At 38.9% G+C, this 24,262-nt stretch overlaps 3 protein-coding genes across 6 annotated transcripts in view; 2 read left to right on the forward strand and 1 right to left on the reverse strand.

Moving 5' to 3' along the window:
- LOC130695119 (probable glucosamine 6-phosphate N-acetyltransferase) overlaps nucleotides 1-24,262 on the forward strand; it is a 73,761-nt gene that overhangs the window by 32,647 nt on the left and 16,852 nt on the right. The gene's annotated exons all lie outside the window — the stretch shown is intronic.
- LOC130695111 (uncharacterized) lies at nucleotides 327-2,027 on the forward strand. Of its 2 annotated transcripts, none has more exons than XM_057518239.2 (3): nucleotides 327-469; nucleotides 535-790; nucleotides 858-2,027. In XM_057518239.2, exons 1-3 carry the CDS (start codon nucleotides 440-442, stop codon nucleotides 1,868-1,870), a joined length of 1,299 nt encoding a protein of 432 aa, XP_057374222.1. In that variant the 5' UTR covers nucleotides 327-439; the 3' UTR covers nucleotides 1,871-2,027. The 2 variants fall into 2 exon arrangements, with proteins under 2 accessions (XP_057374222.1, XP_057374223.1); XM_057518240.1 differs by having other exon boundaries at nucleotides 327-454.
- Nucleotides 8,472-24,110, reverse strand: LOC130695108 (bone morphogenetic protein 2-like). Of its 3 annotated transcripts, none has more exons than XM_057518235.2 (4): nucleotides 23,783-24,110; nucleotides 11,611-11,769; nucleotides 11,295-11,522; nucleotides 8,472-11,169 (listed from the first exon to the last, which is right to left on the reverse strand). In XM_057518235.2, the coding sequence occupies exons 2-4, from the start codon at nucleotides 11,753-11,755 to the stop codon at nucleotides 10,130-10,132; spliced, it is 1,413 nt and encodes a 470-aa protein (XP_057374218.1). In that variant the 5' UTR covers nucleotides 11,756-11,769; nucleotides 23,783-24,110; the 3' UTR covers nucleotides 8,472-10,129. The 3 variants fall into 3 exon arrangements, with proteins under 3 accessions (XP_057374218.1, XP_057374219.1, XP_059350919.1); XM_057518236.2 differs by lacking the exon at nucleotides 23,783-24,110 and adding an exon at nucleotides 16,384-17,346; XM_059494936.1 differs by lacking the exon at nucleotides 23,783-24,110 and adding an exon at nucleotides 16,384-17,343 and having other exon boundaries at nucleotides 8,472-11,163.

Here is a 24,262-nt window from a genome sequence, read left to right on the forward strand (position 1 = left end):
CACTGGAACATCTGATTTCGCAACAAAAAGAAAAAAAAAGGGAACTTAATCAAACAAATCATCAGGTAGAAGACAGGTGAAAAAAAAGAAAGCGAATATCCACATTCCTCGCCAGACGTATCGCATCTAAAACTGAACGAAAAATCTTGTCAAAATCTGTTGCAATGCGATTCGGAGGAATATCGTGTCGTCCCGCGTTTTCGTGAGAGAGTCACGTCCGATTCTGCCGGCCCAGAGTAAAAGTTGACAGACAGGTCATCCGTAGAACGGGGCAGTGTGATATGGTTTGCATATCCAACCCAACATTCACTTTCCATTTGGCTGTATATAAAGACGGACGAGTTCTCGGTTTCGTTCATCAGTCCACTCAACAACAATCAAGTTCAAAGCTGCCCATTCCTCACTGTTGGTACGCACCGTTCTTGATTGAAGAGAAAAAATGATTTCTAGCATTGTAAGTCGTCCTCTGGTAATGAATTAGAAATTTCTTAGTGTTAGTTCAATCAGTTTTTAAATGAAATAACGTGATTCTAGATGATGCTGCTGTTTGCTGTGGCGTACGTGTTGGCTTCTCCTGCTAACTACGTCACCAGCAAATCGTCCACAACGTCGTATGGCAGTCCAGCTGTAACGATCTTGAAGCAAATCAACCAACTGAATGACGATGGCTCTTACACGTTCGGATTCGAAGCGTCAGACGGATCGTTTAGAGTCGAGAATATGGACGTGAACGGTTACATGACTGGCAAATATGGATACATCGATTCCTACGGCAAAGCACAAGAAACTGGTAATTCAAACGCTTTTAGCAAAAGGTTTAAACAACACAGTTTGTGATTTATTTTGGATGACGATAGAATACGCGGCTGGAAAGATGGCCGGACAGTCTGTCGGATTCCAAGCTCGAGGAACTCTGCTCAATAATGCAGTTCGTAGCAGCCAGCCGTTTCCCTTCATCCGCGCATCCACCAAATCGGTGGAACAGAAAGCTTTAGATTACCTGTACACTAGCGTTGATGACGATGAAGATGGCTTTCCTGATCCACCGCCAGTCCGCAGCACCAACGACTACAACGCTGGAGTTGTCCGCATTTCTTCTCCAGCTAAGGCAGCTTACGACATCCAGCCAACCGTAGTTCGGGTAGTCAACCCGCACGTTTCTCCATTTTTGGACGTCGGCGTAGCGACTAAGGCTCGTAAGAGCAACAACGCCGCAAACGTTCGTTTCGTTTCGTCGTCCAAAAATTCATACGAAAGCCAACCGACATCCGTCCGCGTTGCCGATCCGTACGATGCCACTGTTTCCGACATCCGCGTGTTAACCCCGACTCAAACGGTTTCTCAAGCTGGTATCCCTAATGTCCGCGTCCCTGTGAGAAGCTCATCCCGTCGTACCAACAATGTAGTTCGCTTTGTCGATCAGAATGACGACGCGTACGTTAAGAACACCAACGTCCGCGTTGTGGCCCCAACCCGGATCTCTTACGATCAAGCTCCTTCGACCATCCGTGCCGTAAACCGAGAAACGGCCACATACGAGAGCTTTCCGATTGTAAGGCAGACCGTGGAGCCCAGCCAGACCATCAAGGAGGTTGCTCAAGTGGCGGTACCTGTCGTCCGATTGGCTTCATCCGGTTACGGGAAGTCTAGTGGCCGTTCGACTGGCCGATTGGAAGAGTTCCTGAGGAGCCTGAAGAAGAACCAGAGGAACAGTGGCAATAGTTACAATACTTATCAATCAGGTAGCAGTGATTTGATCATCCAAAATGATTTCGATTCGCAAGAAGTGTTCCAGCCTGTCCAGGACTTCCAGCCGATTCAGGACGACGCAATTTCCATCGATTCCTTTGGTCTTACCCGCATCATCTAACAGCTGCCCATCCAAGAGATCCTGTAGAAAAATGATAGAATTTGAATTATTCCAATTTTTTTTTATTAAACTTTAATGCAATTTAACGGTGGTTTTGTTTCTGTACTAACTTATCCTTTCTACATTATGTTTGATAATATATGTTATATGACTAGAATCCTTGTTTTATCTTTAAATCAAAATTATTTTCTAAATCCTTTAGATGTACGAACATTTCATTCTTCACTGGCAAACGAAAAGCTTTGTCGTCACACATAACTGAGTATGTTTTGTTTTTTTTATCAAGTCACATGCTAGTTGCAATCGTACATACATCATTTCGAAATGGACGAAGAAAAAAAAATCTTCGTGATGGCCTTGGCTGAAAACATGTTGAACAAACCGGCCACGACGAATTCTAAAAACGAGAACGATTTCTGGGGGTACGTAATAGAGAGAGGAAGGACTCCATTTTGGTTTCGACTATGGCAAGAAAGAAAAACGAAACCAAAAGGGGATGAGTCACGTAACCGATTAGCATATTTTTCAAAAACAAAACGTTGCGAATATACGTGTTCTCGTTTCGCCGTCCTTCCCCTCAATTTTCATTTATTAGCACATAAAAGTTAACTCATTTAGTCATTAACTTTTATTTATCTTTCCCATATTCACCAATGAAATAGCTTAGATGCGTTTTTAATGCATAACAATTTCGTAATATAAAATTCTAAATAATACAATCACATTTGTTACATAACTAGTTACGCCATAACCCTAGAATGTTCAACCCCAAATGGCAGCATAACTTTGGATTCCCCTTTGATTTCGCCACAGTTAGCAAACGCTTTCTACATTTACATTCTGTAAATGCAAACGCATCAGCTGTTTACGATTCGGGACACGCGTTTTACATAAAACAGTTCACAGATTTCAAAGATTGGCTTTGAAATGCAATGAATCTGTTTTGCCACCCGCATATGTCGGCGGCCATGAATGCCGGGCCGTCCCGGTTATAACATGACGAAAGAGAAAGCGATTGGCTGTCCCCGCATAACCTAAACTTAAAATTTTTTTTTCATTCGCTATCGGCAAGCTCATTGCGTTTTGTTCTACCCTATCAAAACTGATCTGGACCAGCACAAAATTGAAGAAAACAAATCATTTAAATTCAGCATGGCCAAGCAAAAGAAATCATTTTTCAGCACTTGGATCAATTGAAGTTCAGTTTCACTTGACTGACGTTCAATCATCGTACAACCACGTGGCCGACCTTGGCCGAATTGCTGAATTAATGGAGGTCTGAAATGATGATCAAGGATTCCCTTTTTATTTTGAACTGAAACGAAAAGAACAAAAGACCTCGTGAAGGGCACGCCTTGAAATTGCGCTTGCGACAGTTAATCTACAAGTAACCCGATCGTTTTTATATTTTTAATAGGGATAGATATAGCTTTGACTTAACCTTGCTGAGATAGTCACGCCGACAGTGGAATGGCCGAAAATAGACTGGACGATGACAGGGAGAGATCAAGTGCAAAAAAAAAAAAATGCAAATGTCCATGATGTAAGAAGAAACTATTGCACCACCACAAAACATGAACTGACGAATGCATCGGAGCAATTCTTCGTACAATATACGAGTGTCACTGTGTGTCAAAAAAAAAAAAAGCTGATGCAACCGCCGCCTGGTGACTGATGCTAATGATTAAATAGTTTCGATTAGGTTCGTCACGTTTTTCCGGATTTTGAAGGACGTTCCGGGGTGCGCACATTTCCCTCCTGCCCGAATTTCCCGCAGTTAGATCTAATCCGAATTGCGTTTACGAAATCGAGGGCAATTAGTTAAGTTTTGAAATCAAAAGGATTGTTTCCAGCGCAGTTGGCAAAAATGACGTTTGTATCTCATGATTATATCGCTGGAATTTCAGTCTGTCATGTCTAAGAATCTCTTGAACGCGACAGAGTTTGCGCAATCGCGATGATGGAGAACATAATGCTGTTCACTAGATGGCGTCCATAGTTTTGACGCGTCACGCAATCGGGATAGGAAAAATGATAAACGAACGACTAAAATCGTAGACAATAGCACGCCCAGGTGTCACGGTATAATGAGACAATATGACCGATAGGATAAACACCCGAAATTACAACCATAAAACCTTATCGAATCGATACAAAAAGTGAAGAAAAAAAAAAAAACATTTCATTTTGAATGGCGATCTGCAAAAAAAAAAACCATCCTTTTTTGTCATTCCGGAAATTTAAAAAAGAAATAAAAATAATAATAATAATTAAAACACACACAAAAAAAAATACATTTCTCATCCCTTTTTTTTTTCTTAATTGTTAAAAAAAAAAAAAAAAAAAAAAAAAAAGGGAATCTTCGTTCCGGATGACAAAGAGAATTGAAAAGACTCGTCAAATGGAATTAGAGAACGATACACCAAGGATATGATGGGGTTTTGACTCTTGCTAAGAGAGGAGCTTTAGATATATCTGTCAAAAGCTATTGTGTATATGTTGGGGTGGGAGAAGAATAGAAAGAGAAAAAAAAAAAGAGGAGTAAACAACAAGAAAATAAAAAAGAAAAAGAATGGAATAGAAAAAAAAAAAAAAAGAAAAATGTTAAGGTAGAAGTTGCCTTCCTTTCTGGTGAACGAAAGAGAAACAGAAAAGGAAGACGAAAGAATGTCGCGCCCTGAGATGCGGTGACGGATAACCGGCCTAATTGTCTCATCAAAAGCTGCTGCCCCTCTTATTTTCTTTTTTTCTTTCCTGAAGGGGAAAAGAAGAAGACGAAGAAGAAGAAGAAGAAAACGTCTCACGGCCTCTAACCATTCACCTTGCTTCATCATCAAATACCAGAGGAATGGCGGTGGGAGAGAAATCATTTTTTATCTAATGTCCACATCAACTTTTTTTTTCTTCTCCTTCTTCTCATGTTTACTGGAGGGTATACGTGTGTGTGTTGTGAGTGTGTGTGTGTGTGTGTGTGTGTGTGTGTGTGTGTGTGGAAGAGATCAAGCAGAAGGGGGACTCTTCTTTCTGTGGGAGATCCACTTAAAAAAAAAAAAAAAGGTAGAAGAAAGAAGAAAAAGAAGAAGAAGAAGGAAGCAAACGCTGACATAGACGTTGATGCTCTTGTGTTGGGAGGAAGGCAAAAGACTTTGTGGCTTTTCGTCAAACTAGTAACGTATCAAAGAATACGGGAAGAAAACAGGTGTGTACCACTCTTTTTTTTTTTTTTTTTTTTTTTTTTTTTTTCAAAGGAAATCTGGCAGAATGAAAACAAAAATAAAAGGGGGGAAAAAAAAAAACAAAAAAACAAGAAGAACAAAGGAGAAATGCAAGGGGCTAATTAAAAGTGACTCCAATCACCTTTCGAATTCTCCTCGTCAGTCATAAAAAAAAAAAAAAAAAAAATAAATAAACAAAACAAAAAAAAATGCAGCCCATTTCAATTAGCTGGCCCTGTTGTAAGAAAAACAAGAAGAGCAACTCCTTCATTTTTGTTTTGTTTTTTTTCTTTTTTTCCCCCTTCGTACCACCAACTGAGGTCGTAAATTCTAACTCGAGGGGGTATATATATATAGGTATATATATAAATAAACAAGCGTCGCCGTCGTATAGTACTATCAAAAGAAATAAAAGGCCACGAGAAATAGTTTTGGGCAAGTCGTACCTGGCCGCATCCAAATGCGTGTGTGTCTGTAGAATGTTTGACATCCGTTTCTGATTGTTGTCATCCTCAAATGTGGGCTCTTTTTTTTTTTTTTTTTTTTTTTTTTTGGCAGGTCAAAGCACTCGCCAGAAGATGGTAGCGTCTTCGTATACGTGTGCGCACTAGTTTTTTTTAGGCCGACGACGACACACCTGTCCGTGATGACGTTTACCTTGATTGAAGAAATGGATCGATGGTTTTGTTTGTTTTTTTTGTTTATTAACTGTCTGTACATGTGTACAAAAAAAAACAGGTGAGTAAGTAGTGACTGAATTGGACGATTTCGGAAATGAGTCAAAATTCTAATTGGACGATTGTTTGAATTCATTTCGAGAAACGGAGCCGCTCGTTTTCTTTTTTTTTCCAACTCCATTTTTCTTTTTCTTTTTTTTCTTCGTCATCTTTGTGGAAATGTGCGCAACGGGAGAAATCTTTCCATTTTCTTCGGAGAAATGTATGGTAAAAAAAAAAAAAAAAAAAAGAAAAAAAAGAGAAGAAGCCCTACCATTAGCAGCACATTACAGGACGTTGGAAATTACAGACTTGTGTCTTTCCCCCCCTCTTTCACCTTTTTTTTTTTTTTTTTTTTTTCTTTTCAAACTCGTCTACTGAAAATCTTTTTTTTTTTTTTTTCTTTTTTTTTTTTTTTTTTGTTCTTCTTTCTATTTCTTTTCTCCTCTTTGGTTTGTTTTAAACTTTCCCGTCCATTTTTTGTATTTCTTTCTGCCACCTCTTTCTCTCTCTCTCTCTCTCTCTCTCTCGCTCTGGAAAAACACAAACAACGTAAAGAAAAAAAAAAAAAAAAAAAAAAAACGTGTCCGTGGCGCTCTGGTGGCCAGGTTTCTGTGTGAAACCGTTACCGGAGTTCATTCTCACCGCGTTGTAATGACGACGTACAATTCCATGAAAATATATATATATATATATTTTTTTCCTTCGTCAAATAAAAAAAACCAAAAAAAAACAAAAACAAGTTGACTTGATTGAGATTTTTTTTTTTTTAGAGGGGGGGGGGGAGAGGGGGGGGGCGGGACCGGCAGCGATTAGACAGGAATGCCTCGTTCAGTGTCTCCTTTGTCCTTTCCTTTTTCCTGCATTTCATCTTTATACTCAATTCTTTCGTTCTATTCGGTTACCAACTACGCATACATGCGGTTTTCCTAATCTTTTTTTTTTTTTTTTTTTTTTTTTCCAAAGTTCCTTTTCAATTTTGTATTTATTTATTTTTTTTTTTGTTATTTTCAACCAGCATTACCTAAAAAAAAAAACAAAAAAAACCCCAAAAACGAATGAATATTGCGACCCTTCTTCAGGAATTCAAAAGAAACTAAAGAACAATTGGTTAAGCTGTCACGCAAGCCGAAGATCAAGTCACTGGCGAACCCCAGCTGACGTATGTAAACGTGCGGACACGTCATGTACGATACTGAATTTTTTTTTTCTTTCTTTTTTTAAGCGCATTTTTTGTTTGAAAAGAAAACAAGAAATGTTAAAATTCAAGTCAAACCGAGTACGAATAAAACTTTCAAATTATGATAACCAATTTTGGTAGTCATCCAAAAAGACCGGAATCGTTGGCAACCAATTCTTTTTTTTTTTTTGTTTTTTGTTTTTTGTTCACCTATTCGCTTCGATGAAATCGATGATGAGATGATTGGTATTAAATTGTATAAGAAAAAAATTAAAATTAAAAAAAAAAAAAAAAAAAAAAAAAAAGGGAGGAATGGCTGGACAAAGACATGAAATAAAAATCTTCCAAAAACAAGTTTTTCATTTTTTTTTTCTTTTTTTTTTTCAAAAACGCCATGCAAGCTATATTGAGGTCGTATCTTTTTTTTTTTGTTTTTTTTGTTTTTTTTGTTTACCGTTGTAGTTTTGTTTTTATACACTTGACGGATACAGACACAACTCGTTTTCTTGTAAAAAGAACAAAAAAAAATTATAATAAGAAAAGGGTGGGTATGTACAAAGAGGAGAGACGGTCAACTCTGTACACAACATTTTGAACATTAAAAACAAACATGGAAAGCGAGAAGAAAAACAAAAAAAAAGAAATCCAATCGAAAAATGTAAAAAAAAAAAAAATGATAATGAATAATTATTTTGAAAACACGGGGGGACAAGATGAGAAAAAAAAAAAAAAAAGAGTGCGCGTGAGTCTGCGTGACTGGCCAGATGAAAAAAAAAGCGGTCGGTTAAAAGTCGTCTATTTTCAAACAATTTCGCACTTTTTTTTTCTTTTTTTTTTTTTTTTTCGGCTGCACTGGCACAACACAACACGCATTCTTTTTACTCCTATGGTATGTGTGTGTGTGTGTGTGTGTGTGTGTACAGGTTATATCGAAAAAAAAAAAAATTTTGGGGAACACGAAAAAAACAAAACAAAAGACGAGCGAAGAAAAAGCTCGATGATTTTCTTGAATTGCAAAAAAAAAAGTTGTTGCTGTTGTTGCCCATATAGATATATATATATATATATATATATATATTCTGTACATGTTACAGTATATTATATACGTGATTTTTGTTTGTGTTTGTTTAAGAATGAGTGGTAGTAGTAGCACAAATGTGGAAGAGGTGTGTTTGGGGGGGGGGGGGGGGTCTGTTGTCTTGCGTTGATTTTTACCAAGGGCTCAAATGGCTTGTTTCAACAATCAACTGCAATCGTTTTCGTAGTGGAGTAGCGTGAAAGAAAGTCAGAAAGGATTCACGGAAGGGGGAAAACGAGATAAATGGAGTTTTAACAAAAGCAACACACGTCACCTTTCTTTTCCAGTTAACTGACGATTGTACAAAAACACAAAAGAGGTGAGTTTTTTTTTCTTATGTTCAAAAAAAAAAAAAAATAATAATAATAATAATAAAGAGCCAAAAAAAAAAAAAAAAAAAAAAAAATGGGAGTCTGTTTGTAGTTTGTAGTATATCAGCAGTAGTGGAATAGTCTTTTGTACAAAATGCAGTGTTTGCATCATCTACAATATTTAGAGGCATCATCATCATCAGGGCAGACATAAAACACACGCACACACACACACACACAACAAAAATTCCGTGATTTGAACCGCATCATTTTCATTCCCCCCCCCCCCCTTCGGTCATCGTCTAATCGCTGGGTTTTGTTTGCTCTTCAACTCTTATGAGGGGCTTGTCGTTTCAAACAGCAACAACAACAGCACACACACACACACACACACATAAAAAACACATATACACTTGCGATACAGGTTTCTTTTTAAATACAAGCCGAACGCACGGGGAAGAAAAACACACACACACACACACACACACACGCCGCGCGCATATTGAACATAATCAAGACACACAAAACATAATGAAATAAAGAAAAACGATGACACGGCCAATGGCCGTTCCCGTAATAATAAGCGCGCAAGTTCCCTCCCTTCTTATTATTATTTTTTTGTTTTGTTTTGTTATGTTTACATCCTCCTTTTGTTCCGCATCCGGATAGCGGTGCGAGAAAAAAATAAACAAACAAAAATATACTAAAAAAAAAAAAAAAAACAAATTACACACCCACACACACACACACAATGTTTCGACAATTTTTTAAATGGGGTAACCGCACTTATTTTTGAAAAACAAACAAAGAAATTGAAACACGAACGCACACGCACAAAAGGGAAAATAAAGGGGGGGGAGGAGAGGGGGTTTGAGAGGGGGGGGTAGAATATATGTATATATAAATATAATGGAAGTAGTAGGTAGGTAAGTAAATTGTCGGGAGGATTTTTTAAAAAAAGGGGGAAGGGGAAGGTTGTTGGAATTTTTGAATTTTTTTTTTTTTTTTTTGTTCGTTTTTAAGCACACAACGCACAAGCCGGAAGAAAATAAAAATAAAGGGGATTCTTCCGGAAATTGGCATTGTTTTTTTTTTTTTGTTGTTGTTTGTTTTCTTCGAGCGGAAGTCTCGGTGCACAGATTTGTCTTTTGAAAAACAAGATCCAGCAAAAAGGAATTATACACTGGTGTGTGTGTGTGTGTGTGTGTGTGTGTTCGCCGCATTTTCACTTCCGAATTTGCATCCATTATTAATTTTTTTTTTTTTCCTATCTTCCATACGTGTGTGTGTGATTGCTTTAAAAAAAAAAAAAAAAAAAAAAAAAAAAAGGGGGGGGGGGGGAATTAAAATAGCGAAGGAGTGAGGATAAAAAAAATCACGACGATGACTAAGTGTTGGCGGAACGCGGGGGAGGGACGGAGCGATAATAAAAACCGGAAGATTTCATTTCCTTCCGGTTTTCTTTTTTTTTTTCTTTTTTTTTTTTTCTTTTTTTTTTTTTTTTTTTTTTTTTTTTTGTTAAAAATATGTTTCTTCGTTCTTTTTCACGGTGTATCGTTTTGTTTTCTTTAAATTGATGTTTTCCTCTTGATGCTTCGGATAATTAGCTCATCCGATTGAGGCCAACAAAAATAAAAACAAACCCCTTTTTTTTCCCGCACTCGTGAAATAATTGTAGAGCACAAGGTGGGGCGCGTGATTTCTTCCGTTTTCGAATCGGCATCCGGACGGCGAGTTTGTTTGTTTGTTTGATTTTCTTTCAACGACAGCCGCAAGCTTCGACGACCATGTCGTGGTAGTTTTTGAGGACGACTTTGTCGTATTCGTCGATGTAGAGCATGGAGATGGAGGAGAGCTCGGTCGGTACGCAGCAGGCGCGCGGCACTGCGCCTGGATTGACCGAATGCACCAGCGTCTGCACGATAGCGTGATTGGTGGTGTTGAGGTGGTCGGGCAGAGGGAACGGGCAGTCGCCATGGCAGTAGTAGGCGTGGTAACCGGGCGGCGCGACGATCCAGTCGTTCCATCCGACGTCGCTAAAGTCGACGTAGAGCGACTGGCGGCGGCAATTGTCCCGACGGCCCTTCCGCTTGTGTTTCTTCTCGGCGGCTCGTTTACTCCGCACTCGGGATTTACCGTCGTCAGAGTACGTCACCAAGAGCGGCTGCTGACTAGCCCACCGGAGATCCAGCTGATCGTCGTCCTCCTCCGTCTCCTTGTCTTTCTCCTGCTGCTGGCCTTGCGGGGCAGCGGCCGATCGCCTCCTCCTCCTCCTCGTCCTGCTGCGCTTGCGCAGGTGGAAGTGCTCAATGTCGGACAGCGCCTCGTCGTTGACCCGCTTCATCTCCAGCCAGAGGCCGTGGTTGCGCTTGGGCTGCTGCCGCCAGCGGAGCAGAGCCGGCAGCACGTCGAACGTCATCCAGCCTTCGTCGCGCACGTCCACCATGCGGCTGTCGAGCAGCCGATGGATGGGCTCGGCGCCGTTGCGCGCCGGCCTCACCACCTCGTGAATCAGCACCTGCTGCTTCCGCCGCCACTTGTCCTCCTTGCGCTTGTCTCGCCCTAACGTCGTCGGCTCTTGACCGTCTGCGGCCGCAGACGTCCGGTTGTCCCGCCATGGATGGTCCGATCTCATCCGGTGGCTCTGCTCGGCCTCCCACGACAGCAGGCCGTCCGCCGAGCGGTAGAGTCGCAGTTCGCCGGCCTTGATGTCCTCTTCGGCCGGTAAGCTGGTCAAGTCGAATCGCAAGAGGACGGCATTGTCCGTCGTTGCTTCGTCATCTGAATCTGAATCTGAATCTACAACAAGATTTAAAAAAAATAAATAAATAAACAAAAACAAAAAAAAAAAAAAAACATCCGTTTTTGATATTTTCGATCTGACGAGTTTGAATGAAAAGTTTTCAAATCGGTTTTCGATTTACCTTGATGGGAAAATGTGCGCACTGTGTTGGCCGTCTGGGTCAATTTGCCGGCCAGGTTCAAGTTGGTGGTATCCACCTCGAGTCCGGTCTGTTGTCTGTACAGTTCAACTAGAAAATCCGGCACGACGATCTTCTGCCGCTTCTCGGCGCCCGGTCGCGGTCTCCGTTTAAGTCCAAACATATTTAAAAGGCTACCTTCTAGCGCTTCCGCCCGCTCGCCGATATCACCTGTGTTTGCAATGCATTTTTGTTTTTTTGTTTTGTTTTGTTTTTAAATTGGTTTTCACTTCGATGATAGACAAAAAGAAAAACTGACCGGTCATTGACGTGGCTGGACGATTCGATTTCCAATTGCTGGTAGAACTAGAAGATGATGAGGTGGTCGACGAGGAGCACAACGCCGCGCTCAAGAAGTAGCACATGAGTAGCAAAGGCACTCCGCCGGCCGACAGGCGTCGCATGGTCGGTTATGATCCTACGGAAATCAATAAACAAATCAATGAAATTTCAATTTCAACACGTTTTGAAAATTTAAAAAAAAAAAAAAAGTTCAAACTAAATGCACCGTCATCGAATAATTAGCCATCGGTCATCATAAAAAAAAAAAATTAAAAAAAAAACATTTATGCAAAGCTCATTGTTGTACTACGTCATTGTTGGCTGTGCTGAAACATTTGCGATGGCCGTCCAATTTGGAAAGAAAAAAAGAAAGAAGCGTAACAAAACACACAAAAATAACAAACGACTGGCTAGCCCTTCTTCTTTTTTTCTTTCTTTCTTTCTTTCAATGGTGTGGGAAATCAATTTCTCGGCCAGAAGGGGGGCACCCCCCCCCCTCCGTGTCCCGTTGTGTCCCAAACGAGGCGAATAAATGCATTTACAAACAAAGCCAAACAAAGAAAACACATTTTTTTTCCCCCTTAATAGATAAAAAATAAAATAAAATAAAATAGAAGGATCTTTGAGAGAGAGAGAGGCTGCCAGATCGTTTTTTTGTTTTTTTAAATCACGTCCCTATTGTTTTTTTGTTTTGTTTTTTCGAGGGCCAACAAAAAAAAAATGAAACAATTCAATCTTGTTTTATTATTATAATTTTTCTTTTCTTTTTACAGCAGCAGCTTCTCCTACTTAAAAAAAAAAAAAAAAAAAAAAAAAAATCTATTTTCAATTCTTATGTGTCGTGCTGCTAGGCCAGGTGAGAGCGCGCCGACCAGCGGGAAGCCCCTTCTTCTATCTGCGTTGTTGTTCTTAGCTAAAAGGAGTGGCCTCTGTGTAGTGAGTTAAAGAGTTTTCTTTCCTTTTTTTTTTTTTTTTTTTTTTGATAAACGAAAATTAAAAAAAAAAAAAGACCAGGACCTCTTGGGTCTCTTATCCCATCCTCCCGAGATTCCTCCTCTTCTTGGTTCCAAAAAAAAAAAAAAAAAAAGATGCGAGTCCGCGTCCGCGTCTGTATACATCGTGTTAGATTCTTCTTCTTCTTCTTTTGTTTTTTTTTTTTTTTTTATTTCTCTTTAAAAAAAAATTTAAAAAAAAAAAAGTTTTTTTTTGCTCTCATCCCACCTGGGCCGTGCCCCTCTCTGCCCGAAGCGTGCCAGATGGTTCCAGGTGTTTCTCTTCTTTGCAGCAAAAAAAAAAAGAAAAAGAAAAAAAAAAAACCGACTTTGGGGCCCAGGTGGCTTCCATTACTCGGCAACATGACAGGGCCCTCTTCTTCTTCTTCTCAGTTGGACCCAAAGATATTTAGAAGAAGAATATAGAAAAAAAAAAAAAAGAGAGAGAGAGAGAGAGAGAGAGATGTTTTGGTGGTGGTAAAAAAAAAAAAGAAAAAAAAGAAAGAAGAGATACAAGACACTCAACAAAGCCAAGGACTTTGGCTGATGTTTTCTTCGTTCCAAAACTCTTCCCTTTACGCTGCTAATAAATATTTAGATTATCCATTCGAATTGTGTTGCTCTTTTCGCTTTGAACACGCTCGTCGCGCATGAGTTCGTTCAAAACAATTTTTAAACGGACTGTTGGCCGCTACCCGCATATTACAGCAAGTCAACGATTGACCTTGCCCGCTTTGTTTTGGGCCCGGCTGAATTGATCGCGTCAATAACAAAATAAAACAATAGCGTAAAACAATAACTTACGCTTATTATTCTATGTCAAAACAAGTTGAAAATCAAAATCTATCGCCTGCCTCCCCCCACCTAAAGGAGCCGCACCTCATCTGCTGGACCTGCACAGGTCCCTTCGTTTTCTTTTAACACACACACACACAGAGGCACACACACAGAGGCACACACACACACACACACACACACTGGTGGTAGGCGATATGTATATATGTATCCGTCTGATTAGATATGCACACGTTCTCTCTCTACTTGGAAGTTTTGGCTTAGTCGGCCACAGTTTCAAACTTGATGACTCGAAAACATTTGTGTTCTGCCAAACTGTGCAGGTGGGTTAGTCCTTTTCGTACCAATGAACAGGAGGCAGGGGGGGGGGGAGGGTCACTGGACAAATTGACGAAACCCAGGACGATGACCCTGTTTCGTTTCTTTCAAACACAACACTGACGACCAAGTAACCACTAAAGCCCAGCTTATATGATCGATATATAGACTTATAGGCATTATTATCTGGCTTCGAAAAAAAAAAATAAAATAAATTAAAAAAGGCCCATTTCTCGAAGAGGAAGAAGGCCAGTCAATTGGGTGCAGGGGGAGGTGATGGAGGAGGGCACGCAGGTGTTAATGAAAAGGGATTTTTTTTTTCTTTCTTTCTCTCTCTCATTCTCTTTCGCTTTGCTCGTTAATCAAGGTTAATCCCTTTTCTTTTTCTTTTTTTTCAAGTAAGAAATGCCCGCTCGTTTTGACCAGGTGTGTGTGTGTGTGTGGACTGTCCTACCGTGGAATTCAAAAAGGAAGGTGATCATCCCCCCCCCCCCGTCGTCCTGTTTTTGCAATTTGCACTTCGCACTTTCGGCGTGGCGTTCAAAATAGCCCCAAAAAATAAAGGCTAAGGCGATCTTGTTTCGTTATCTAAGAGCGACAAAAAGGAACAAAACAAATGCTTGTCTACAGTTATATATCTTTGGCTGATCGTTGGTGGATTTCATTCTTTGGCAACCAGTCGATTGGAGAGGGGGGAGACTAAAGGACAAGCGATAAGAGATAGCTAATGTCAGGGCGAAGGCTTATTAAAAAAAAAAAAAAAAAAAAAAAAAAAGGAATCAAAATATTATACAACTCCCACGTGTTAAAGAGAAGGAGGGGCAAACTATACCGACGTGTTAAACAGATTTAACTCTTAGTTATCTTTTTTGTTTTTGTGCGCGCGCGCGCTCGTATGACACGCATTTGATTTGGGTTTTTTTTTTTGCGGCTTGTCACTGCGTTAACCACCACACCCCAAATAATCGGCTTTACATTGAATGCAGCGATAACGAAATATGTATATATATCATATATCTGATAAGATAACAGTCCCCCCCCTCCCCTAAAAGTCCATTTCTTTGCGGAGCCTATAACAAACTGTCGATAAGAAAAATACCATGGCAAAAAGGCACGGGCAATATGCGTGAAAAAAAAAAAGAAGGTATGTTCCAGTCGATTGGAATTTCAAACATTTTTTTTTTAAGAAGGGGGGGGGGGGGACGGATCGTAGCTGGGCATGAAAAATAAAATAAAACGGGCTTGCCAATAAAGAAGACGTGTGCGGGGATGGGTTTGAGCCGCACCTCCATTTTTCACGGTTGCGTATAAAACCATTTGCATAACACCGGCCCGTACGAGTCAAATGAGGTAAAAAAAAAAAAAAAAAAAAAAGGAGGAGAAGAGAGAATGTAACATCAATAAAAAGAAAAGGAAAAAGATGGGACTTGTTATTTGAAAAAAAAAAAAAAAAAAAAAGAAACAGAACAAAATGGAAATAGGTTACGTTGGGAATGATGACCGCGTCTACCGTTTGTTTTCTTTCAAAGAAGAGAACGAACGAAGACGGGAAAAAAAAAGGTGAATTATATAAGAAGTTTGCGTGTTTCTTTTTTTAAACGATACGATCGTAATCGTAAAAAAAAAAAAAAAAAAAAAACGAACGAAGAAAGAAAGAAAGAAAGAAAAAATAGGAAAGAGTTGATGAAACACACCTGGCCCAACGCACACTTGGACGTCTTCCATCTCTTTCAACGGGATTTTCTCTTTCGATGGCACAAGAATTTGCGCGTTGAATGAATTTCAATCGTCCCCCCTGCACCCATCCACCCCACCCCCCTTCTTTCTCGTTCGTGCCACCACCAAACATAGGAGTTTCGCATTTATTTCTTTCTTAATCAATAAAATAAAAAGCAAGAGAGTTTGGCCTCGCTGTTCTACCACCAGTGCGAGTGTCAAATGAGAAAAAAAAAAAAAAGATCGATAATGACCCAAATGGCCTTGTTTTTTTTGCTTTCAAAGGCCAGCAATCTACCAAACACACACAGACAAACGGAGGTAGCATTTGTTTCGGTATCAGTTCTCTCTCTCTCTCTCTCTCTCTCACAAAACAAAACAAAAAAAAGGTGTTTACAAGCGCAGAAAATAAAAAAGAAAAAGAGGAATATAAAAGCAAAACCAGACGAACACACACACACAAGAAATAGTCGATTTTTTTTTTCTTCTGTGTGTGGACGAGACAGACTCTATAAACGCTGTCCTTATATCCTTTTTTTTTTTTTTTTTTTTTGTCTAACGAAAAAAAAAAAATAAAATAAAAGGCCGGCGACACAGAGGCCGACACAGGTTGAAAATTGGTTCAGATACGTGTAGACTACATTTGTGTGAGTCTACGATTGTTTAGTTGTTCGTACGAAAATATAAAAGAAGCACAGCCTCCCTCCGAAAGTTCAGTTCAAAAAAAAAAAATGTGTGTCTCTTGTCTCTTGTCTGTACATGTCTGCGTACCGCCATCCTCTCTCTCTCTCTCGCAAGGGAAACTTAACAGTCTTTGGCTATTAGGAGAGACTCCGAGGAGCCAAACACACACAAATTCTTGTTGATTCTTATATACTTTTAGAAAAAAAAAAAAAAAGGAAAGAAGAAGATGGAATTTTTTGCTTTACCTTGGTCATATTCCGTCGTCTAGCATGTTTTGTTTTTTTTTTTGTCCACGGCCGGCCCCCACCCCCTCTTTGTATTTATCTTGTTTTTATCTTAAAAGAGAGAGAGAAGATGAAGAGGAGGAAGGAAGGAAAAAAAAAAAAGAAAAAGAGAAGTGCGGGTCACTTGGCGGATGAAGTTGTCGACACGGAACTTTCTGATGAAATTTTTTTTTTTTTTTTTTTTTCAGTTTTTGTTGTTTTGTTGTTGTTGGTTTCAAAAAAAAAACTGGATATTACGCACAACCACACGAAATCAAAACGCAACGATAGCCGACGGTTTGTATCAACTTTCACACAAAACACAAATCCGTTCGAACTAATTTTTTTTTTTTTTCGCCTCAGAACACGCACAGAAAAATGAAACAAAAACAAATCACTTGGCAACGAGAAGAAGAAGGAAAAAAATGAAACACTTTTTTTTTTTTCGTTTTTCCGAAATTTTTTTCGAAACGGACGTCGGATAATTTTGTTTCCAAAAAAAAATGTTGTTTCGAAATAACGAAGGAAAAAAAAAAAAAAAAGGTGGGTCAAAAACTGGAACTTGGGCACAAACGTTCAGGTGTAGCAGAAATTCAATGTTGGCTTCTGCTCACAGCCACCAAGTTGAGGACGTCAAAAACTCAAAAACTTGTGTGTTCCAGTCGAAACAAACTGAAAAAAAACCAAAAAAAACCAAAAAAACTCGCACAAACTGTTGGAAAACGAGAGTTTTTTTGTTTTGTTTTTGTTTGTTTGTTTTTTTGGCTTAGGCGATTCTCTTAAACTCCGTCAGTTTTCTTTTTAAATAGCAACGAAAAAACTTTGGTTTTTGTTTTGTTTGTTCTCTTCTTTCTTCTTCTTCTTTTCAATGTTTGAGTGTTTTTTTTTTGTTTTTCTTTCTTTCTTTCTTTCTGGCAGGGATTGAAGAGAAGTTGTAGCCAAAAAAAAAAAAAAAAGAGAAATAAATTGCGTGGATTATGTAGCACACACCTGCGCCGTACCTGAAGGGAGAGCGGCAACTGAAAATGTTGGAGACCGGCAAGAGTGGTTTAAAACGGACTTTTTTTTTTTCTTCTTCTTCTTCTTCTTCTTCTTCTTTCTCTCTCTCTTTCTTTCTTTCATTCTCTCCCTTTTCTTTTCTTCTTCTTCTTCTTCTTCTTCTTGGTTCTTCCTTTTTTTTTTCTCGTTTTTTTTTGGGGGCTCTTATTTCTCCTCTATCTTCACTCACTCCTCCTACCTTTTTGGCTTTTGTCTTGACCACCTTACCTCCCCTTCTCTCCACCTTGCTCTTTCTGCCAAGGTGGAACAAGGAGGAGGAAGAAAAAAAACAAAAAAAAAAAAACAGAAGAAGAAGGAGCCAAAGGGAGGGGAAATGCTACGAGAGAGAGAGAAAAAAAAAAAAAAAAAAGAGATGCCAGAGGGGGGGAACACGGAGGAGGACGGAAGGGGGAGGCCCACGGGGCATAGAGCAAACCCCCCACTCTCTTAACACACGAAGCTTTTTATTATTATTATTTTTTTTTTTTTTTTTTCAATTTTCAGGTACACACGAAAAATTGCAGAGAAAAAGAGAAGAAAAAAAAAATCGCGTCACCTGTGTGTAGGGTCTGGCCCTACACCTACACCGAGAGCGACGGTTAGAAAGCTCACATAACACGGAAGGCAAATCATTTCTCACCTGTTGTTGATACCAAAAAAAAAAAAATAATAATAATAATAGAAGCTAAGAACTAGGTGCAGGGTGTAGGTAGAAAACTAAGAAGGGGGGGGGGCCTTCTTAGTTTCCTCCACCGTGGGGATACCTTTAATTTGCTTCTTTCGTATACGGATACACATGTGTGAATTGGAAAAACAAGGTCTCCTTTTTTTTTTTTTTTTGTTACAAATTCCCTGCTTGTTGTCTTGTCTTTCCTCTTCTTCTTATTCTTCTTCTTCTTTTTTTTTCTTTCCTCCCCTCATCAGACTTCGATGACCAGAGAGAGTGAACCACCTGGAGAAGAAGAAGACCCCCAAGAGTTGAAAGCGTTGGAAGGACAAGAGGAAATCTAAGCTAAACAAAATGTGTGTATGTGTATGTGTGTGTGTGTATGGGGGCAACACACAGGTGCGCTAACTCCGCTGAGAGAGAGAGAGAGCTCTGTTGGAGTGAGAGAGAGAGAGAGACCACGAAAAAAAAAGGAAAACTCATGTGTGTCTAGTGATGGCTTTTTTTTTTCTTCTTCTTCTTCTTATGTGTGTTGCGCCCAGGTTTTTTTTTTTTTTTTTTTTTTTTTTTTTTTTTCTGGTAGACAGCATGCCGCCAGCCCAACGGGGGGCCAAGGACGGGCCTTCTTCTCCCTCTCTTTTCTTACACTTGTTTTTATTCGTTTATTCTTTCTTTCTTTTTTTTTTCACGTTCCTCCGTCACCACAATTCTCATTTATTTTATTTTTTTTTTTTTTTTTTTTTCAAATGTAACCATCGAAATGTCCGCCATCATCAATTCAAGTTGCTTCAACAAAGTCAGATGCCTCGTGCTTCTTTCTCTCTTCTTATTTCTTATTCTCTTTGTGTATTTGTGTGTGTGTGTGTGTGTGTGTGTGTACGTAATATCTTGTCGATATCATTAGCCAATGAATTATTCATCGGCGCGTGTCGTCCAGGGCCCGCGCGCGCGCGCGTGCCCCCGGCCTTTCTTTTTTTTCTTTTTTTTTTTTTTATTTTTTTTATTTGTGTACCTTTTTTTTTCTCTCTCTCTTTTCATTGTGATTGAAGCAGCAAGAAGAAAGAAGAAGAAGAAGCCCAAGTGTGGGAGCAGGTAAAAAGATATCCGGCTGCTATGTAATAGCCCCCCGGATGGTACGTTACTAAAAAAGAGTTACTTACAGACTTTTTAAGTCTTTCAATAGAAAAAAAAATAAAAAATAAAAAATAAAACAACAACAACAACAAAAAAAAAAAAAAGAAGAAAGAAAACACAAGCTATAAATAAGACGCTGCAGTTTTTGAAGAAGAAGAAGAAGGTAAGTAAAAAAAAAAAAAAAAAAAAAAAAAAATACGAAATTGAATTGGTTTTAGTATGGAAATCAAAGAAGAAGAAGAAGAAGAAGAAGGAACAAAAAAAAAAAAAAAGGTGAATACGTTGGCGGGCCTTTTTGGCAGTGAAGGATATTGTGGGATGGGTGCGCGCGCATTATGCGACGACGACACAGGTGTTTATACACAGGTGTTCAAACAACACAAAAGGAAAAAAAAAAAGAAAAAAAAAAGAAAAAGAAAAGGAGAAGAAGCAGAAAGCAACAGGTGAAATTCTTTTCGGACCATCCATCGAACAATTTCGGGTTTTTTGGGGTCGTCGTCAAGCGCTGCATCAAAAGAACATTTTCCTTTTTTTTTCTTTTTTTTTTCTTTTCTTCCTCTGTCTTTGATTTTTTTTTTTTTTTTTTTTTTTAAGTTAATGTTTTCATTCAATTGGATAAAAATTCCGAAATAAATCAATCAAAAAAAAAAAAAAAAAACGGGCAAAAGATAAATATTTAAAACAAAAATGGATTCCGCCAACAGATTTCTGTCTTCATTTTCTTCTTTTTATTTTTTTCATTTTGGTTTTCTTATCTCACCCCTCCCCCCCCCTTTTTTTTTCTCTCTCTCTAAAAAAACAAAAACAAAAAAAAAAAAAACGATGAGACGTTCGAATCGAAAGGCTTTAATTTTCGAAATGATTTAAAAGAGAAAAAAAAAAAAAAAAAAAAAAAAAAAAAAAGTCGGGGCTTTCACCCGTTTGTTGTGGTCCCGATGATCGTGATTAACGCCAGCTGATAACCACAGCCATTTGTTTATCCCCCCCCCCCTCCCCTTCCCCTGTCTTGCCTGGGCCCGTGTGTGTGTCGCGTTCGATCGACGAGGGAAACCGGATTCATTTACGTATTTTTGTTTGTTTCTTTGATTTTTAAAACAAATCAAAATTAAATGAAAATAAATGAAAAATAAAAATTCAAATCAAATCAAAACAAAGAGACGAATCGATTTCTTGTTCCATTTTTCTCTCTTTCTTATCACCTCAATATTTTCGTTGGCCGGACACGTAAAGGCCAAAGGCTGTCCTATCTTTTCAAAATAGAAGCAAACAAAAAAAAAAAAAAAATTGTGTCTCTAAACTTAAAGTAATCATAATAAAAACAATTTCGAATTGTTTATTTTTTGTTTTTTGGAGGAGGGCATTTGTTTATCTAAAAAAGATAAAGAAGAAAAGCTCGGCGGGGTATAATGAGCACGTGACTCACGATGGATATATATGTACACACACACACACATACATGTATATATATATATATATATATATAACAGCATAAGAATAATAGAAAAATAATCAAATGATTTTCTAGTTTGATTTGATTTGTTTTTTTTTGTTTTCTGTTTCCCTTTCCCTTTGCGACGAGAGCCGGACTAACCACTTTGATTGCGATATCCAAATGGTGGCGCGCTGGCGGTGGCATTTGATATGGAAATGTGACGGACCGTCAAGCTGGACAATGAAAAGTCAAAGGAAAAAAATTTTTTTTTTTTTCCTTTCTTTTGTGATTTTCTTTTTTTTTTTTTTTTTTTTTTCGAGAGGTTCTCTAAACTCCCCCCCCCCCCCCCCCCCGCAAAAGGTTTATACCGACAGTTCAAAAGGAGAGCTTATAAACTAACCAAATATTTAGATCCAACACACACACACACACACACAAACGAAAAAAAAAATAAATAAATAAATATAAGTGCTGGGCCAGAATTTCAATGATTTTTCTTTTTTTTTTTTTTTTTTTTTTACATCACAATGAAGATGGAAAAACAAGGTGCGACCGCAGCGCGCGCTTCCTACGTTCAAAAACTAAGTTCTTTTTTCTTCTTTTTTTTCCTATGCAACAAACGTAAAGGCAAAAAAAAAAAAGAAAAAGAAAGAAAAACACCAAATTTGAATACGAACATTTTTCTTTTTAGCCTTACAACACCTGTGCTTGCCGCTCCAAAGTTTTACACGCACTCCATATATTCTGGCTTTTTGGACAGGGCCCAACCCCGTCTCACCTGTTACGACGTAATAAGGACCCATCCCCATTGCCATCACGTCAAAAAAAAAAAAAAAAAGCCAACTGATTATGCAAGGCTCCTCCTTTCGGGCGCACGTTTTCTTTTTCTTTCTTTCTTTCTTTCTTTCTTTCTCCTTTTTTAGGCCATCCCTTGTCATAATTCCAACACTGTGTTCCATTCATTCATTCACGCCAGATGATCTTTTTTTTTTTTTTTTTGAAAGGGTGGGAGGGGGGGGGGCTACCTAAAATCAAACATCTCCTTTAATTATTCGATTCGACGAGTTCACTATCGACCCTTGCCCAACAACACACAAATCAGCTAGTGAGTTCACAAGGCCTACAAAATACAAGATTTGCAACATCCTGTTGGCATTTTCGAAAACGAGTTGAAAAGCCCGATTTCAAAATCATCAAAATATCAAAAGGCATAAAAAGAAAAAGAAAAAGAAAAAAAAAACGGCTTAAGAGATACCCAAAGTATGCAAATGATGTCAAGCTGTGGGTGTCGGGATCGTTTTTCGCCGTGTGTGCCTGAGCGCACAGGTGTGAGCTCTCTCTTTTGGGCAAGAAACAACATTGGAATTCTTCCCATTTGTGATCTCGCCAATTAGATAAGGGGCACCGGTGTTTTCTTCTTTCTTGGAACTTGCCTCAGTTGTCAGTTACCAGCAGGTGGGCACGTCACCTTTCCGAGGAGGGGGGGCCACCAATAGAAAAGAAAAAAAAAAAAAAAAAAACGGGGCTCGGCCACCACCTTGCCCCCTCCCCCCCCCCCCCCACACCGCACTATAGTGTTTTGGCATAGTACTATATCAAGACAGGCGCATACATCCATCCAAAAGAGCCGGATGGATTTCTGTGTACCTTTATAGTATAGATGACGTAGATTTAAAATGAAAAAAAAAAAAAAAATTATGCTAATATATATGTATATATATATATATATATATTTAAAAAAAAAAGAGGAAAATTGCATAATCATTGCGCAACAGACACCTGAAATGCGGCCAGGTGATTTATGGAATAAAAAAAATACATTTAAATAAAAAGAATGTTGGCCTTTCCTTTTTTTTTCTTTTGAATACGAGGATCGAATGGCCAATTCAACTTTAAATAGATGCGAGTTATGCGCAAAGAAAACCAAACAAAAAAATGAGGCCAGGTGGGAGCAAATAAAAATCTGAAAACGCACGAAATATTTGGATGCCATGTTTCCATTCCACCTCCTCGCTCGAGTCCGACCCCCTTTTTTTTTTTTTTTTTTTTCATCCGCTAAAGCTTAAAAAAAGACCGAAAATTGATTGTGCGTCCTTCCAGCGCACCTGTCCAACGCATTTATTACACACAGACACACACACACACAAAAAGCTTATGGGATTACACGGTGCCATCAACGTTTTTTTTTGTAGATAAACGACTACTTTCGTGAGCCAAGTTTGACCGAGTTGGCAAACACGTCCTTAAACAAAAAAAAAAAATAAATAAATAACTAGGACCATCTTTTTTTTTTTTTCAGATTCTAGAAAGAGCGAGGCAATTGAAAAACGGCCAGTTATATCCATCGTCCAGTTGAATATGACGTCATTGAATCAAACTGCTTTGCAGCTTTTAGTTTGTTTTTTTTTTAAACTCGAGTTTGTTATCACATTTCAACAGCCTTCACTCGAGGGTTCGTCATCGATTGAAAAATAAACGAAATTTTTTGTGGAAAAATAATAATAAAAAAAAAGTTTGTTTTGAATGAGCGTAATCATGCGGCCAATGGTTTCCAATTTCAAATAGATCAGAGCCGGGCACACACACACACAGTTGCATCTCCTTGATTACTTGTCCCCGTTTCCTTGTCCTTTCTTTCTTTTTCCTCATCCTATCCGCCCCCTTCTTCTTCTTCTTTCAGTTCTTCTTCCAGGAAAAAAAAAAAAAAAAAAAAACAAAACCCCCCCAAAAAAAAAAAAAAAAAAGCACTCAGCATCCCTCCCCCCCCCAACTTTTTGGGTTTCCTCATTTGGACAGAGGGTGGAAAGGTTTTATCTACGCTGCTTTTTCTTGTCTAATTTAAAAAAAAAAAAAAGAAAAAAAAAAGGAAGACGAAGAAGAAAAACTGTTTTACCCTCCAGGTAAATCTATCGAAGTCCCTTTTTTTTTTTTTTCTTCTTCTCTTAATGCATCAACACGCTATTAGTGTGTATCGCTTTCCATTGCCCGCATACGCGTATAAATACCACGTAGACACATATCGAAATGCTTTTACATCGTATCCGAGTTTATTCTTATCGGTTTCTAATTTTTCGAGCGAAAAAAAGTTTAGGATTTTGTGAGGATCGAACCTGAAACTGGTGTCAACTGCAGAGCGCGAAACGCGGAGGCTATTTGAATGCGGCAAACGGCAATCGATGAACTGGTGCTGGCTGATGCAATAACGGGAGATCCGTGTCATTCTGGCCTTTAACAGTTGCGCACACGTGTAGGCGTTAGCTCCTCAATGGAAGCAAAACACTCGCTCTTCATATCACATCCGCACTCAAAGACGCACGGACGGCCGAGCCACTCCCGAGAGCGAACGGTGGGGGTTAGCAAAGCACGGCTTGAAAACGTCCGAACGCACGGGCCACTCGAAACTGGAAATAAAACACACACACGCACACACACACACACACACGCGGGACGAACGAAACTTTCACTTTTTTCTTTCTTTTCGTGAACACGCACGTAAAATAAACATAAAAAAATCAAACACGGTTGATGGTGCAATAGATGGTTGAACCCTCACGCTGATGTCGATGAAAGTAGAGATCAAATCAATATAT

The sequence above is a fragment of the Daphnia carinata genome, chromosome 4 (genome assembly GCF_022539665.2).
Source record: "Daphnia carinata strain CSIRO-1 chromosome 4, CSIRO_AGI_Dcar_HiC_V3, whole genome shotgun sequence".
NCBI classification, from domain to species: Eukaryota; Metazoa; Arthropoda; class Branchiopoda; order Diplostraca; family Daphniidae; genus Daphnia; species Daphnia carinata.

Coding starts and splice junctions, on each gene's coding strand:
- LOC130695111 (XM_057518239.2), top strand. CDS start 440: ATGATTTCTAGCATTGTAAGTCGTCCTCTG. Junction 470..534: donor GCATTGTAAGTCGTCCTCTG/GTAATGAATTAG, acceptor ACGTGATTCTAG/ATGATGCTGCTGTTTGCTGT. Junction 791..857: donor CGGCAAAGCACAAGAAACTG/GTAATTCAAACG, acceptor GGATGACGATAG/AATACGCGGCTGGAAAGATG.
- LOC130695108 (XM_057518235.2), bottom strand. CDS start 11,755: ATGCGACGCCTGTCGGCCGGCGGAGTGCCTTTGCTACTCATGTGCTAC. Junction 11,523..11,610: donor TCCAGCCACGTCAATGACCG/GTCAGTTTTTCT, acceptor TTGCAAACACAG/GTGATATCGGCGAGCGGGCG. Junction 11,170..11,294: donor GCGCACATTTTCCCATCAAG/GTAAATCGAAAA, acceptor ATCTTGTTGTAG/ATTCAGATTCAGATTCAGAT.